This window comes from Bicyclus anynana, chromosome Z, assembly GCF_947172395.1.
Source record: "Bicyclus anynana chromosome Z, ilBicAnyn1.1, whole genome shotgun sequence".
Classification (NCBI taxonomy): domain Eukaryota; kingdom Metazoa; phylum Arthropoda; class Insecta; order Lepidoptera; family Nymphalidae; genus Bicyclus; species Bicyclus anynana.
Window position 1 is genome coordinate 5,222,145 of NC_069110.1, and position 15,971 is coordinate 5,238,115.

Here is a 15,971-nt window from a genome sequence, read left to right on the forward strand (position 1 = left end):
CAAAGAAATAGCGATGTAGAAAACAACCATTGATTCGTTGATTTTTCCAGTATAAAAGTGGACTATATTTTGTTCAATAATCTTCCATTGAAAGTCCCATTAAAATCGTTCCAGTAGTTCCAGAAATTAGCCCGGATAAACAGACAGATATACTGTTAGATCACTTTACTTCGGGAACTCACAATTAAACACTCAGTTCAATTTACAATACTGTATTAGAATTCACTTATTATTCGTTCTTGTAGAGAAAGTAAATAACTTCATATATTTTACTTTTGCATAAACTCTAACGAGTTTGAGAAATGTCAATTTAAAAAATTATGGTAAAAGCTTTGACTATTTAGGGTAAAAGTGATCAGCGCCATCTATCGGTAGTTTAAAATACTAAACTTGTATATCCTTTAAAGTTTTAAAAAAAGCTTGTTGGTGTTTCGTATATCATGAACAAATACTATCATTTTAAAATTTTACATATACTTCTATTTAGTTATATTTATTGATGATTTGTATTTAGTTTGTATGTTATTGAGACTAATAAACATGCATGTCATTCTGACAGGTCCTGGAGCACTGGACGGTGCGCAAGAAGCGGTTGGAGCAGTGCCAACAGTTCGCTCTGTTCGAGCGCTCGGCGCGCGCCGCCGTCGAGTGGATCCGGGAGACGCAGGAGCGCTGCGGCGCGGCGGCGGCGGCGGCGGCTGGTGGTGTGGCGCGCGAGTCGAGAGAGCGTGTGCGGTTACTTGCGCAGCTAGCTGACGGGCTCGTGGAGAAAGGCCATCCGCACGCCGTGCAGATCAAGGAGTGGGTCGCCGCCGTGGACGCGAGGTACGATACATGCCTTTGTGGCGGGGACGACTGACATAGCCAGTCAAATGATCAGCTGATCAGTTTTAAGTTGGGACTATTCTACCTGGATCCCGGCTTGCGCAGCTAGCTGACGGGCTCGTGGACATAAGGCCACCCGCACGTCGTTCAGATCAAGAGATAGATGGCGGCGGATGATCAAAATCAAATTTCATAAAATTCAAGTATGCTTAGTTCACTGGCACTTTAGAAACGTCAAGTTTGACTATTTGTAAAGAGTCTATCACCGGTTGTGCTAACAATAAACTCAACAGTTGCTATTTAAAATCATCATTCCTTACAATTTTTATCAACATTACATAAATCAGTATACCTAAACCCTCGTGCGTTTTGCATGTGCAATTAACATTCGAATTTATGATGATAGTTTCAATTACCGGATTATCCCGTGTAGTTCTCATCCTCTTGTAATACGTAATGTTGTAATATGTATGACCTATGTTGCTCCCCGATGACGTGACTTTCTACTGGTGAAAGATTTTTCTAATCGGTTTTTGAGTTTATTCGTTACATGCATAAATATAAATCTTTTCTCTATTAGATATACAAATTACAATAAAAGATCAATAAATAGTTTCCTATAATCGTATTTTTTCCATTTTTCCATCCAGATACGCAGAGTTCAGCGGTTCGATGGAAGGCGGCGAGAGCGAGGCGGAGAGCGACTCAGGCATTGGCATTGCCGCGTCGCTGAGTTCGGTGCAGACGAGCGAAGCGGAAGCGCGCGTGGAGGCGCCGCCCGCCGCGCACTCGGACGAGAAGCGACGCAGCGCGCGACGCAAGGAGTACGTTCCAGCCCGTTCCTTCAGAACCGACTCATGTGTTAGGCCTAAATCTGGCTACTCAAGCCCAATAAGAAACAGCTCTCGAAAACTTGTTTTGAGAGATCCGCCACCTACCTCAATCAAGTGGTTGAGGCGCCCGGACTGATACACTCAGGCCGAAACACCCTTCCAGAAAGGCTCTAAGCTTTAGTCCGAGTTTCAGAATCTTCCGCCCATCTCTTTTCTGCTTCTGGCCTCGGGCCCCATCATGTGATGCTTCTCCGCCAGAACCCCCCTTGAAAGCCCCCAGCATTGTGAGGACCCAGTAAGAAACTTACGGCACTTAAACCAGAAAGCCAGCCAGCTCATTTTCTCACCTGAATAAGGACTGTTTTTTCGGAGTCCCGTATTACTGAGATTTCGCTGTCCGTCCGTCCATCTATCGTCTGAAAATAATAATGATAAGGCGGCTTGCGCTTGATTAGAAACATGCATTCTGTATTGCATTGATGAGATCAAAATTAAATCACCAATGAGGTAAATTCTCATCTCAAAGCTGTACAGTCGATTTTTTGATTCACTTTCTTATCAGATAAACTGATATATGACATAGGAGAAGATGCATTGTATTTTGTTTAGGTCCTCCACCAAGTATGAGCCCTTGCTATTAAAAATAAAACAAACTTCAGAAATACCCAACTAATGCAGTCAGTCTGATTAAGATAATGTGGGTTCGACATCAGCTTTGTATGTCAGATCTCGAGCCACGAGCGAGGTTATTTTTTTTTGTTATGAAGAAAATACCAACATAATTCCTAACATTTTCTGACTTGGACACGTCGCGACGCTCAAGGAAGCGACACTTTTAGGATAAAGGCGCGACCCACTGCTTTATGTGGAGCACTAAACAAAAGTGGCCGCGGTCTTGGGCTTTGTTTAGTGCTCCATATAAATTCATACCAAGCAGTGGTTCGCGCGGTCGCGCGTCGCGGTCGCCAAGAACGGAAGGCTACCTTAATGGTCTCCCGTAACAAAGTGGTTGATTGACATATTTCTTAACAGATTTATAATGGCCGAGTTGCTGCAGACAGAGCGCGCTTACGTCAAAGATCTGGAGACCTGCATCACGTGCTACTTGCGCGAAATGAGAACGGATCCCGCCGCCGTTCCGACTGCACTTCAAGGGAAGGCAAGTACATAGGTTTCATCTTAAATTAATTGTATCATCATCAACAACCCATATTCGATTCATTGCTGAGCTCGAATCTCCTCTCAGGATGAGAGGCGTTAGGCCAATAGTCCACCACATTGGTCCAATACAGATTGACAGACTTCAAACACGCAGAGAATTGAGAAAATTCTCTGGTATGCAGGTTTCCTCACAATGTTTTTCCTTAACCGTTTGAGACACGTGATATTTAATTTCTTCAAAATGCACGAACTGAAAAGTTGGAGGTGCATGCTTCGGACCGGAATCAAATCCACTGCACTATCAAAGGCTCTTTAATTAATTGTAGCATTTAAAGGAAGGACTCTACTTGCCGAATTTGCTCGGTAGACTCTGCTGCAGTACTGGGAGAGTCAATTCTTATAATCTACAGTCTAGTGGCAATGGAAAGTTTCAGGTTTGCATCCTTCTCAAATGCGTCTATCTTCTTTTTGTCCATTGCTTTTATCGTCAATGCCTCGGAGGGTCGGATCATAGATATTTTAGTATCATTTAGGTTAACACCAAACAATTATAATAAATAAGTTAAAACATCCCCACCAGGAGGAGCTAATATTTGGGAACATAGAGGAGATACACCGATTCCACGAGCGCGTGTTTCTACGCGAGCTCGACAAGTACGAGACAATGCCGGAGGACGTCGGCCACTGCTTCGTGACGTGGGCGCGCGAGTTCGACATGTACGTGTCTTACTGCCGCAACAAGCCCGACAGCAACGCCGCCGTCGTGCAACACGCGGGGGATTACTTTGACAGGTAAAACTGCTTTCATTATGAACTAAAAGGTCCAAATATTATTTAAACGGGTACATACCACGATAAAAGACGAAATTTTTAATGTCGATACTTCAACCCAGTTGCATGGATCGTGTTCACGACGGGACTAAAGTTGCGAGATGTGAAGTGAAATCAGCTGTCGGGAAGATGGTTTCAAACTAGCCAGCGAGTGGAACCCGGTGGTAGAATTGTGCAAACCAATAGGGCGCCGCGAAACGCATAGTAACAAAAGCGATGTCGTGAGTGTGGTTTGCCTAAACAGCCTAAAACGCGAGGTTGTTGAAAAAAGAAAAAGAACAAGAAAGAGGGTAGATCGATTCTGCCCCTAACAGCAGATTTCACTTCGCATCTCGCAACTTCAGTCCCGTCGTGACCACGATCCATGCAACTGGGTCGAAATATCGACATTAAAAATCTCGTCTTTTATCGTGGTATGTACTCGTTTAAATAATATTCATAGTCAACAACCACGAAATAAGTTTAAAATCAATAAAAGATCCAAAGTTGGATGGAGCCCAGGATCAGTCAATGTACCCGGGCGGAAATAAAAGAACATGAAATTTTTATCTACGAATCTACGAATTTACATTAATTCTTTCAAAATAATATTAATGCTCTCCCAAAAAATGCAACACAACAAAAAATGTCAATCGATTTGACGTTTGCTGTCAATTGTCATGTCATAGTTGCTTTAAGGACAATATGGGGTTTTAATATTATTTATTTCCTTTTACTTAGTTAGATATATTCACCTGATTAGATTTCGATGATATCTCTAAATTTTTTAAATTTTAATGATACGTAGTACAAGAGTGGACCTGAAATGGACCATCTCCTTTACTTTACTTTGGCAGGTAAAATTATTTTTTGCTTCAAATTTTCAAAATAAAGTCAAAGACTTATTGTAAAAAAATGGCGCGCGTGTCATACTACAATTTTTGTCAAATCTAACTAAGTGAATCTATATTAATAATCGATTTTGATTTTTCAGAATTTTAATGTGTATGTATTTAACAGGGTACAACGTAAAAAGAAACTGGAGCATCCTTTGGCGGCCTATCTTATAAAGCCGGTGCAAAGGATAACCAAATATCAGCTATTACTAAAAGACCTACAGGCTTGCTGCGCCGAAGGACAAGGAGAGATTAAGGTATGATTAAGAAATTAAATATCACGTGTCTCAAAGGGTGAAGGAAAACATCGTGAGTGAACATGCCTGAGAATTTTCTTAATTCTCTACGTGTGTGATGTCTGCCAATCCGCATTTGGTCAGCGAGGTGGAATAAGGCCTAACCCCTCTCATACTGAGAGAGACTTGTGTTCAACAGTGTTCTGAGTATGGGTTGTTAATGATGATGCTCAAGATCATTGCTAACTTCCAATTAGGAGACATACCATTTAGGATCCAGCATGTTACGTAAAAAAACTTAATGACCTAAAAATAATTAGAATGCTCTTTTAATGTGTGTTTTTGGTTGAAAGCATGCATTTTTTGTAGTAGAAACTTTCTTATGCAACAGCTGTAAATAAACTGAAATTAAACCAGTCGGAAACTAATATCACCAAATTGGATAATTCTTGGTTTTATGTATTTGTTATTGTTAGAACGACGTTTGTGTAATATAGAATTTTTAAAAAATAATAAAAATGTCTAAAAAAACTTTTCTATACTCCCATTCAAACCATTCGTAATTATACTTATAGGGAGCGTAGGAGGTTTTTAGGTTAAGGCAGGGTAGGGGTGAGATAGAAGTAGGGTAAAGTAGATGTAGGGTAGGGATAGGGAAGTGCTCATAATTTTTTTTCCGCACACCGGATTCGCTAGTTATTTAATAAATGACACTAATTTAGACATTGCAAGGGCTCGTTCATTAAATCTGGGCCCAGGATTGGATGAATAATGGTCGGTCTTCTATCGTAAACCTGTAAACAGAAACCTACTGAAAGTGGAAATACCTATGCATTACTAACGCTAACGCTTTTTTAATGCAAAAGGAAAAAAAAAACCATTAGGCTTTTACTCTTACTTTGTTCGATCTGTTTTGGTGTTTCCTTAAAATAACATTACATAAGACAAATCGTTAGGTTTAGCTATACGAGTACCTGCGTCACTTAAACACGTTATCAACTCATGTTTTCAACTCACCTTCAGTGATAAGACTTCGCGATTAGATAAAGGCGGCCCTATCGAGAATTCCCCTCAATATCTTGAAGCAAAAATGTTTACGTGTTAAATTTTCTTGCGACAACTGTACTATTTATTTTTACTGTGTTATTTCTACTAAGACAGGAGAAAATCTCCTGGTGAGTGTATTGACGTATTCGTATGCTATGGTATGACGTGAAAAAGAAGCAATGATGTTTTCTTTTGATTTTTCGTTGCTCAATAATATTTAACAAAAGTTTTATACATTTATCACTAAATACTTGTTACGTCTTGAACTTTATCAATGCAATTTATTATTTATTGTATGTGTATATTTTACCGACTGATTTGCCAGAACACTTATTCGTAGGATTAGGAAGGAAATAGAATGTTGTCCTATTCTGTGTTAGGATTTATTTTAGACACTGGTATACAAAATACTAAAAAACATGTGTGAGTCGGGACTAAAACTGAATAATGTATATTGAAAAGACGATTAGAATACCTATACTTAAGTTCTCATGAACTTATATTTTAGCAAAATATTCGAGTTGGATGTTTTGAGACGCGTTGACGACGTCATCACTTATCTAAAGCTGCACCGGGAATGAGAAGAGGTTTACTGTTACTCATAAAAATACGTAGAACGTTATGATACATTACGATATTATTGCCTTGTTGTGTGTGTGGGGATTTTTTATAATAGGGGAATTTGTTAAGTACATTGTTGAAGTACGAGTAACTTTATCAGGACGTCTGAAAATTGATTTCCAGTTCTTATTCTATTAAAATCTGTACGTTTACTTAGAAATTGTATATTATAATAGGAAATTCTAACTAACTTTACGGTGGAGGTTTTGATATTTTTTTTTTCTAAACTTTCTAATTACACTTACAATATTAATATCAATTACCTCTGAGGTATATTTTAATGTTTCAGTCGATATAATTGAGCACAATTGCTTTATAAAAAGCTTGAGCTTCATTATAATGTCGTCTAGGCACGCCACGTGATATAATGCTATTAGGTTGTCGACGCCCACAACATTGATGGCTTGTCCAATTCCATTTGCTAGTTAAGCCACAAAATCAATGACGAAAAGTTGATTCAAAGTATAAATAAGGGTATTTTTACCCTACGTGTAGACCGGTGACTTATCTACATCCTAATGAGGTTTGGTGTTTTGTGATAACACAAAACCATTACGCATAATCGGTTCGAGAAGTTCACATCACATTAACATTTGCTTGCGTTGAACGTGATGTTTCAAATTAAACTAAACTAGTCCACTGTTTATTTTAAATGAACGATTAGTATTATGGACTAATATTTTCCTCATGATTCATTGCCATGTATCACAGCCGACCCGAGTCCACATTAAGTGCAATATTCCGCTAGTGTAGAACTGAAGTGATTTTTAGTGAAAATATTCAAGACATGTTACGGTTTATGCGTTTGTGTTTTGTGTAGTTTTAATAATGTTGAAGTACATTAATAACTATCGCACGAACAAGATTGGACCCACTTCAAACGATGAAATCGTATGTATAATATTTTTTGTATCATTTTGGATAAATAGGTATGAATTATTCTCGAGTTGTTTACAGGCCTTACGAGTATATAAGAAGATGCGATATTTCTTGCTGTGCATTTTTCAGCGTTTGATTGCCTATATTGTGTTTATATTACATAGTAGAGCAAAGGTTTTGTTCATAAATCATAGCACACCTAAATAAATAAGGTAAATTATTATTTATTATGTACCTGGGTATAACGTTAAATACAGTTAGGTAGGCTGTAGAAGAAGAAAAAAATGTGGTGATTTGAATAAGGTCGTTTGGTATAGCTACTTCATATCTTAAAAAAATCCAACTTCGTAAACAGGGAAATTCGGTAAATAAATATCGGTACACAATGTCACACTGAGTCGAATCTAAAGATAGCTCATATGCCGAAAGGTTTATAAGCAGTGCAGTATCAAACAGTAAAATGTATGAAAATGGTTGAAAGAGTTTATGAAAATCACTATTTATTAAAAACCATCTTTTATAGTTTAAAGTTGTTTAAATTTATTTATATACAATTTTGCCCTAAAAATTACACCATTCCATAGACACCGGCAAGTAAGTTGCAGCATAGAGACAGTTATATGCGCAGGTAGAATTAGAAACATGAGTTTTAAATGCGTGTTTCTTGGTTGTTCAAATGATTGAAAATTTCGTACACGACTGTAATGGCGTCAATGTGTTGCTATAGTTACTCGTAGCATCTCAGTACCGTACATCGCTAACACCCTAAAATGTGGTACTGCATCAGTGGCGTAACGCACCTTGGGGAGGGAGGGGGGTCTGTATCACAAACAATCAATCAAAACATCGTGAGAAAACCTGCATACCAGAGACTTTTCTTAATTCTCTGCGTGTGTGAAGTCTGATCCGTATGGGGCCAGCGTGGCGGACTTTTACTCGCACCAACTTTTGGGCGCACGCTTAGGCAAGGAAATAAGTGAGACTGTGGATATAACATTTTACTAGACTTTTCAACTTACTTTGATACGGTGGTAGCTACGCTCCTGTACTGCGCATAGTTCAACTAACAGGCCGCTTATTAATCTATCGTGACCGCTGAGTAGCGTAGATCTGTTCAAGCGTACATCTTACACGTATGTAACATAACGTATTGTTCACAGGACGGTTTGGAAGTTATGCTGTCCGTACCGAAGAAGGCGAATGACGCGATGCATTTGTCAAACTTAGAAGGCTGCGATGTCCCACTGGACAGCCTCGGTGAGGTGGTGCTACAGGACTCGTTCCAAGTGTGGGACCTTCGGCAGATAATCAAGAAATGTCGCGAAAGAAGAGTCTTCCTCTTCGATCTGCATCTACTCCTCGCCAAGGAGGTCAAAGACACCCACGGGAAAGCTAAATACATATACAAAACTAAATTCATGGTGAGTATCATTAAATCTGCTTCATTTAAAAAAGAACAAAGGCACCCAACAATATATCGGTGGCGGAACTACTTCTGTAATAGTAGAAGCAGTGTAGGCATTTGTGGTTATTCTAACAGAATTCAATGTGACATGTGTTTGTTTAGGCTATGTAGATGCTACTAAACTTGACGTTCATCTGTTTTCATCATAAAAGGTTTTTAAAATAATCTCATCTATATGTTATTATTTATAAATCAAAATCAAAATTCATTTATTTAATGTAGGCTCAGTTAACAAGCACTTTTGATACGTCAGTTGACTATTTGTAAAGCTTCTATCACTGGTTCGGAAGGCAACCTGCCTTCCGAACCAGGCTGCTGAGAAGAAACCGGCATAAAACTCAATAGTTGAAATCAACAGTGTAAAGGTATATACAAATTAGAAAAAAAAAACTCTAGTGTAACAAATAATTTAGCACTGAAAATAAACTTCTAAAATCATTAACAGGGAAATTAAAAAAAATTCTACGTCTGTCTTTCGTTTGTTCACGATAAAATCGCATGATATTGAACGAGTTTTTAACGTAGTCAACTTGTGGAAATAAATCTTGTTATATTTTGAATTGAATTGAGAATATATTCGTGATGAATTTTGCGTGATATCTTCTTAGATTAGCCGTTTAAGAAAGTCATTTATTCCTGGTAAAACGTTTAATTGAACTTTGTGATTTTTGTGAACTTTCTGTTTGAACGATGTACGAAGTGTTCTACTACTGTTGGTTTTATTGCAGACATCGGAGCTAGGCGTGACAGAACATATAGAAGGTGACGAGTGCAAATTCAGTGTATGGACTGGCCGCGAGCCGATGGCCAGCGATTGTCGTATCGTGCTAAAAGCTCCTTCTCTTGACGTCAAACAGACCTGGGTGCGACGCCTTAGGGAAGTCATACAGGTAACATCAATAAGATCAGCCTCTTTGAGGTACTCATACACCCAGACCCAGGATTTTACTACTAGTCCAGTAATAAAATCCTGGGCACGAGGCAGTTAAAAAACATATTCATGCGATATTTTATTTGTTTATTTTCCAAATTGCAGTTTCCCAAAATGTTACACTTATCTCATTCGCAGTTAGTGCACGCATGCTCTCTATATAGGTAAATTCAGACTCCCAACAAATTACATTGTTATATCTGAAAACATGCTTGCACTTCAAGTTTCAACAGATTTCGAGATTTAAAATGATCGTATTAATGTTATGCATACTGTATAAATCTCTTTGTGCAAAAGATAGTAACGAATAGCATATTATTAGACAAGGCGTCTAACATGACTTATAGAATGGTCTTTTAGCAACAATAGTTGCTTCTCCTGTACTACTACAATAAACATTTTAGTCGGCATTATTCTTTTTGTTAAATTTTTAGGATAAACTTTATTATATCATATTGTTGGTTTACAGGAAACATACTTCAGCGGAGCTTTGCAGCAACCGCCTCGGAGTCCTGCTCGCGCCCGCCCTGCTAGTTCACAGCGCTCCAGCAGGTATTATTTTACTATAAACGATTATTTAAATTTAATTTAAATATTATTTTGTATTATTTTTGAATATGTTATCATCATCATAAATAGCAGCCAATGGAAATCTATGTTGGTCAAATTTCTCGTTTAATGGGCTTCTGAACAATGGTTTCGAGCCACCTGGATTTTGAGATCTGTTGACCGCAAACTTATTGAACCGAGTCCCGTAGACTGCATTTCGGACCAACGCATATCTATACTTACTCTGCTCAGAGTCAAATCTGGGCTCTACCATCTGTCTAAAGCGAATCCTTGAGTACTTCGGACACATTGCCAGGAAAGAATTGCCATTGTTAATATCTAAAAACTGATTGTCACTGGCAAAGTAGAAGGAAAGAGGCTGCGAAGCCGAAGCCCGATGCGTTGGTCTGATCAAATCCGCACAACTTGACTCCACAGTCTACAATGCAGTCTGGAGATGGTCAATCAACAGCCTGTGTCCGTCCACTGATGGACATAGGCCTTTCCGAAAGAGCGCCACCAAACACGATCCTCCGCCTTCCTCATCCAGCCACTTCCCACTACCTTCTTGATGTCTTCGGACCATCTAGCTGGAGGGCGTTCTACACTGCGCTTGCTGGCTGGCTCCACTCTAGAACATATCTGCCCCAGCGGCCATCTGTTCTACGACAGATATGGCCCGCCCACTGCCATTTCAGAAGGAGGTGGTCATGACCCTTATATGTGAGGAACACGACTGAAGGAGAAGGGGTAGCCTGATGGAAAGCATGAATGCGGTCTAAGTTGGAGCGCGCTTACCTAGAAGATGCCTATTCACTCTTGCTTTGAAGGTTTTTAAATTATAAGTGTCAGGAAACGCAAACGCCGGAAGGGCATTCCAAATTTTTGCTGTACGAATTAGAAATGTGGATGCAAATCGTTTCGTACGAGTTGCCTGGACGTCCACGATATATGGATGCCACCGTTCGCGACATCTTGCTGTATAGTCGGATATTTAAAAGCTCGCCGTGCAATCAAACTAAAAAAGCAATCTTGTTCCAGAGATTTTGAAGACACAGACACAGATAACCTTGACCGCAACTCCCTCGCCTCGTTCGGCAGCGGCAACACCACTGACTCCGATAAGGTAAGTGCCCATAAATATTTATGGCTTATTTGTTACTATTTTAAGGGCCGTTTTCTCGGTAATGCCCTCGTTCCGATTTTCCAGTGGCGCAGTCCGTTAACTTAGTATATAAGTTGTTGAAAATTGTTTTTATCAGTGTAAAAGGTATTGTGTAAAATGTCGGTCGGTCAGTTTCCTTGATTTCGGGAACATGGACGACGTAGATTGACCGTATGGTACAGTACTTATTTTATAGCAAACTTGCGGAAGTTTTTAACTTCGTCTGCGTGAAATTAAGTTTTTAACTAAACCCGTGGGAACCATGGATTTTATTTGCGATAAAAAGTATCTAGCTAGTAAGTTCCTCAACAACCCTCTTTATCTTCCAGTGAAAGTCCTATTAAAATCTGTTGAACAGTTCCAGTGATAAGCCCGAACAAACAGACAAACAGACATATAAATATTTTTAAAAAGTTCGTGTTTTAGTAAATTCACTGACTGTCTTCGATTTGGTCACTACATTTTCTTTTATATCGCAATTTTCTCTTATTAGTATTATATTTCTCCCCTTTCACTCAGTAGCACTCTGTTCATACTTCTCAATTCTCTAATCTCTACTGCATTTATTTTACTTATAGCTTATCCAGCCATACCCAATTTTAACTACCATACAATAAGTGTTGGTACTAACACCCCTCTTTGCACATCCAGTCCAGGCTTGCCTTTTGGGACATATTTTAGCTATACATAAATTCATGCGGAGCATATACCATATAGCCAGCACTCCGCTCCTTTCAATATCACTTTCACACGTTCCATCTTTTGTAAATTCAGAGCCTAGATATACAAATTCTTGTACATCTTCCACGTATTCTCCATGTATTAAAGTTTTGTTTGTTTGTCAAATTGTCACATTCATCTCTTTTAAATAAAAAGTTATTTTTCAAAGCTACATTTACCATCTCCTGTAGCTCATTTGTATCAATCGATCAATCTTTATTTTGCAAGATAGATACTTTTTATTCCGAATAAAATCCATGCTTCCCACGGGTTTAGTTAAAAACTTCACGCGGAAGAAGTTACGGGCGTAAATACGAGAAGTATAATATAATAAAATAGTACATAATACAATAACGGAATTTCTCATCACTACAAAACGTTGTTTAAAACGAATTGTTTTCATAATCATTTTAAAGGGTAGCTTAAAATAAAAAAATGTGCGTAAATAGAACAACACAAGAGCATTGTTGTTTATTATGAATGCGGGTAGTGTATCTTAACCTAATTTTATCGTGATGGATGGTACTGCAGCGTGGCTGGGTAATATCGCTTCGCACTGACAATAGTTTAAAAGCTCGGAGCTTGTTAAAAGCTCAAGAACTTTGGAGAACATTTCTTTGTTAATTGTGTAAGTTTTATTGGATTTTCCGCTACGATTGTCTTCATTTGATTGAATTTTTAAATCTCTACGCAAAAGAGCGTTGCCGGGGTAAAATGTTTAATGAGTGTATTTATCTGCCTTTGCGATCGTAAAAGGCGTTTTTAGGGTTCCGTAGTCCACAAGAGGAACCCTTATAGTTTCGCCATGTCTGTCTGTCTGTCTGTCCGTCGTTTATCGCAGAGACTATTACTACTAAAACGCTGTAAATTAGCATGAACAATGTACGTTAAAAATGTGAACAAAGTTATTAAATAAAATCTTGATTTTTTTTTCTTTAGGGTACCTCACTTACATCTAAAGTGGCGATGAATTTTTTACTCGTTTAGTTCATAGTTCGGGGTATCGTTGGATAGGTCTATAAAAGATATGAGGGGGCTCTACCAACATTTTTCGATTTAGGGATCCGTTTGTAAATTATTATTAAGCTTTTAAGAACTAATTTTTGTTAGATTATCCTCATCCTCTACCGGCTAAACGGTTGTTTATGGATACGCGAAAAAATTCATGAGAGTAGGACATATAATTAAATTACAAGGAAAACTATAACAGCTAAGTAGTAATTGCTATTTAAAGAGTAATATCATAATCAACTTGAAAATCGAAAATTGCTTACTAATTGTTACATTGTTAATTAAAAGATAAAGTTTTTAGTAACTCATATAACTCAGTGTCTGTTAAAACTTGAAAGCTGAAATTTGGTATGGGTCTACAAATTGATAAAAAGTATACCTATTTGAAAAAAATATTGGGGTTCCTTCCCTACATGCAAAGTGAGGATGAATTTTTTATCGTCTATCCCATGGTGTTGAATATCATTATCGGTATTTTTGTGCATTACTTATGGGATTAAAGTGCTAACTTAATCTACGGAACCCTACACAGCGCGTGACCCGACGCGCAATTTGCCGGTTTTATTATAAATGAGAATGTTGATTTTAGAGAGATTTAGTAGTACAAGATAGGGCCTATATCTGATAAACAATTATTTTGAACAACTTTTATAATAATGAAGATAAGGTTAGCTTATCCAAAGACATAAATTTTCTATTATGCTGAAACTAATCAGACTTAAGGTTTTAGATCAATTAGGTCTCAGTTAGTCCAAACATATTAACATTTTGTTCTTTCTTCTGACGCAAAAGTCATTAGTCTAGCTAAGTTATTATTTCTCTTTCGTGGCGTATAATTACAACGATCGGAGGGTGAACCGAAATAGACAAGCCTGAATAAAACGGTGCCCTTACAAAGCTAATCCCCAAAGAGCACTTAGTTTCAGGATTTTGATTGGGCATTCGTCTCACAGGTGTTGTATAAGGTTTTTGCTACTTCAGTGAATTACGACGGTTTTGGCGTGGTTTTTGAAGTGTTAACTTCTTATTGGAGGGTAAAAATAGAGCCTCAATAGTTCAACGGTAAAACCTCAATAAAGAGGTCGAACTCATCACCGAGGGGTGGTGATTCGATCCCCGCTTCGTTAGTCTATTGTCGTACCCACTTATAATACAATCTTTCCCGACTAGTTGGAGGGAAAAGGGAATATTGGTTATATTAAAAAAAAACCGCTTCGTGTACGCGTTACGGCGCCACTCTGTCTGGGTTCCCTTTCTCTCACACATACGGGAGCAGGTTTATGTTTATTATTTTGTGTTATATGAACATTTTGATGAACTCTGGTGCAGTGGGGGTAATTCTGTGGTTTTTGATGGAGAGGTTCTGGGACCAGACTCCTCTCAGAATGAGAGGGGTCAGGCCTGAGTCCACTACGCTGGCCAAATGCGAACCTATGCCCTCCGAATCGAAAGCAGAAGTCATATCCACAAGGCTGTGACGTCTCTATCTGTCTGCTGGCCGGATATGGTCTAAAAGTTATTGAATTAATAGGCGTACCTAGTATATATAATAATAATATTTAGTAGTAATAATTATATATTATTATTATATATAGTATATGTAAGTACTATATATAATATATTAATTTGTGCTCGTCCCTAATGAGTTTCGGATAGGCTGCGAAAAGTAATTATACCAATTCTCCGTTGGTTGAAAACCACTTACCACGAGAGTAAACATCTCGCTGGCCACCCTACCCGCCATGATTTAGTTGGAGCCCTAGGGCTTGCCTCTGGCAGAGCTTTGGCACCCTCTCGCCGTGACACAATATTAACGTCCGTTTCGGCAAACAAATAAACCAATATGTACCTCGAAACCGACAATAATGATTTTCAAATAACTAAAATAGGTTTTAATAAAATTGACCTTAAATGCTTTGAGTTAAAGTCGTGTATTCCATGCTACTGGTTTTTTTATAATGTTTTTCGCTTGGACACTCGTTTATCTATACTAATATAATAAATACGAAAGTAAGTCTGTCTGTCTGTCTGTTATCTTTTCACGGCTAAACAGTTGAACCGATCAAGATGAATTAAGGTATAATGGGACCTAGGAGCAGAACATATGCTACTTATATCCCTAAAATAAAAAGAGAAGGGGTGAAATAGTGGTTGAAAGTTTGTGTGGAAAGTCGTCCATTTATAGATTATAGAGTTACAGTTTTTAAAAATTGTTACTAATACTATAAAACTAATATTATAAAGCTGAAGAGTTCGTTCGTTTGTTTATTTGAACGCGCTAATCTCAGGAACTACTAATCTGATTTGGAAAATTCTTTCAGTGTTAGATAGCCCATTAATCAAGGAAGGGTATATTATCCCCATATTCTCACGGGAACGGGAACCACGCGGGTGAAGCCGCGCGACGTCAGCTAGTAAACCATAAAAGAAAACACGAAATATAATGTGATTCAAAAGTTTTCAAATTCAACCCCTAAAGTTGGATTTCAAGCTGAGATAGGGGTTGTAAGTTTACATTGATTTCCATGCGGACGTCGCGGGCGTCTACTAATCGTATATATTGTGTGTAATACGAGTAATGACAAAAGTTTTAAAATAATATATAGTATGTATTGGACATTCTATCAACTTATATAAAACTAGCGCGGTTTCATCCGCTTAGTTCCTGTTTCCATAAGAATACGCGGATAAAATTTAGCCTACGACATTCACATTATTTGTATAACATATCTATAGATTTAATCTGTTTTATCTATACTTATAATAAATCTGTAGAGAGGTCAATTCTGTTCATAAAATATATTTCCAAAATAACTATCAGG

The 15,971-nt window shown here is 38.1% G+C and overlaps 1 protein-coding gene across 4 annotated transcripts in view; it reads left to right on the forward strand.

Moving 5' to 3' along the window:
* The window catches only part of LOC112042907 (kalirin), a 172,062-nt gene that overhangs the window by 49,160 nt on the left and 106,931 nt on the right, over nt 1-15,971 (forward strand). For all 4 annotated transcript variants that reach the window (XM_024078110.2, XM_052890745.1, XM_052890747.1 and 1 more), the window contains exons 21-29: nt 560-825; nt 1,476-1,649; nt 2,691-2,817; nt 3,400-3,611; nt 4,650-4,782; nt 8,469-8,729; nt 9,502-9,663; nt 10,174-10,256; nt 11,295-11,379. In XM_024078110.2, coding sequence (XP_023933878.2) covers nt 560-825; nt 1,476-1,649; nt 2,691-2,817; nt 3,400-3,611; nt 4,650-4,782; nt 8,469-8,729; nt 9,502-9,663; nt 10,174-10,256; nt 11,295-11,379 — 1,503 coding nt within the window. The remainder of the gene's footprint in view (nt 1-559; nt 826-1,475; nt 1,650-2,690; nt 2,818-3,399; nt 3,612-4,649; nt 4,783-8,468; nt 8,730-9,501; nt 9,664-10,173; nt 10,257-11,294; nt 11,380-15,971) is intronic.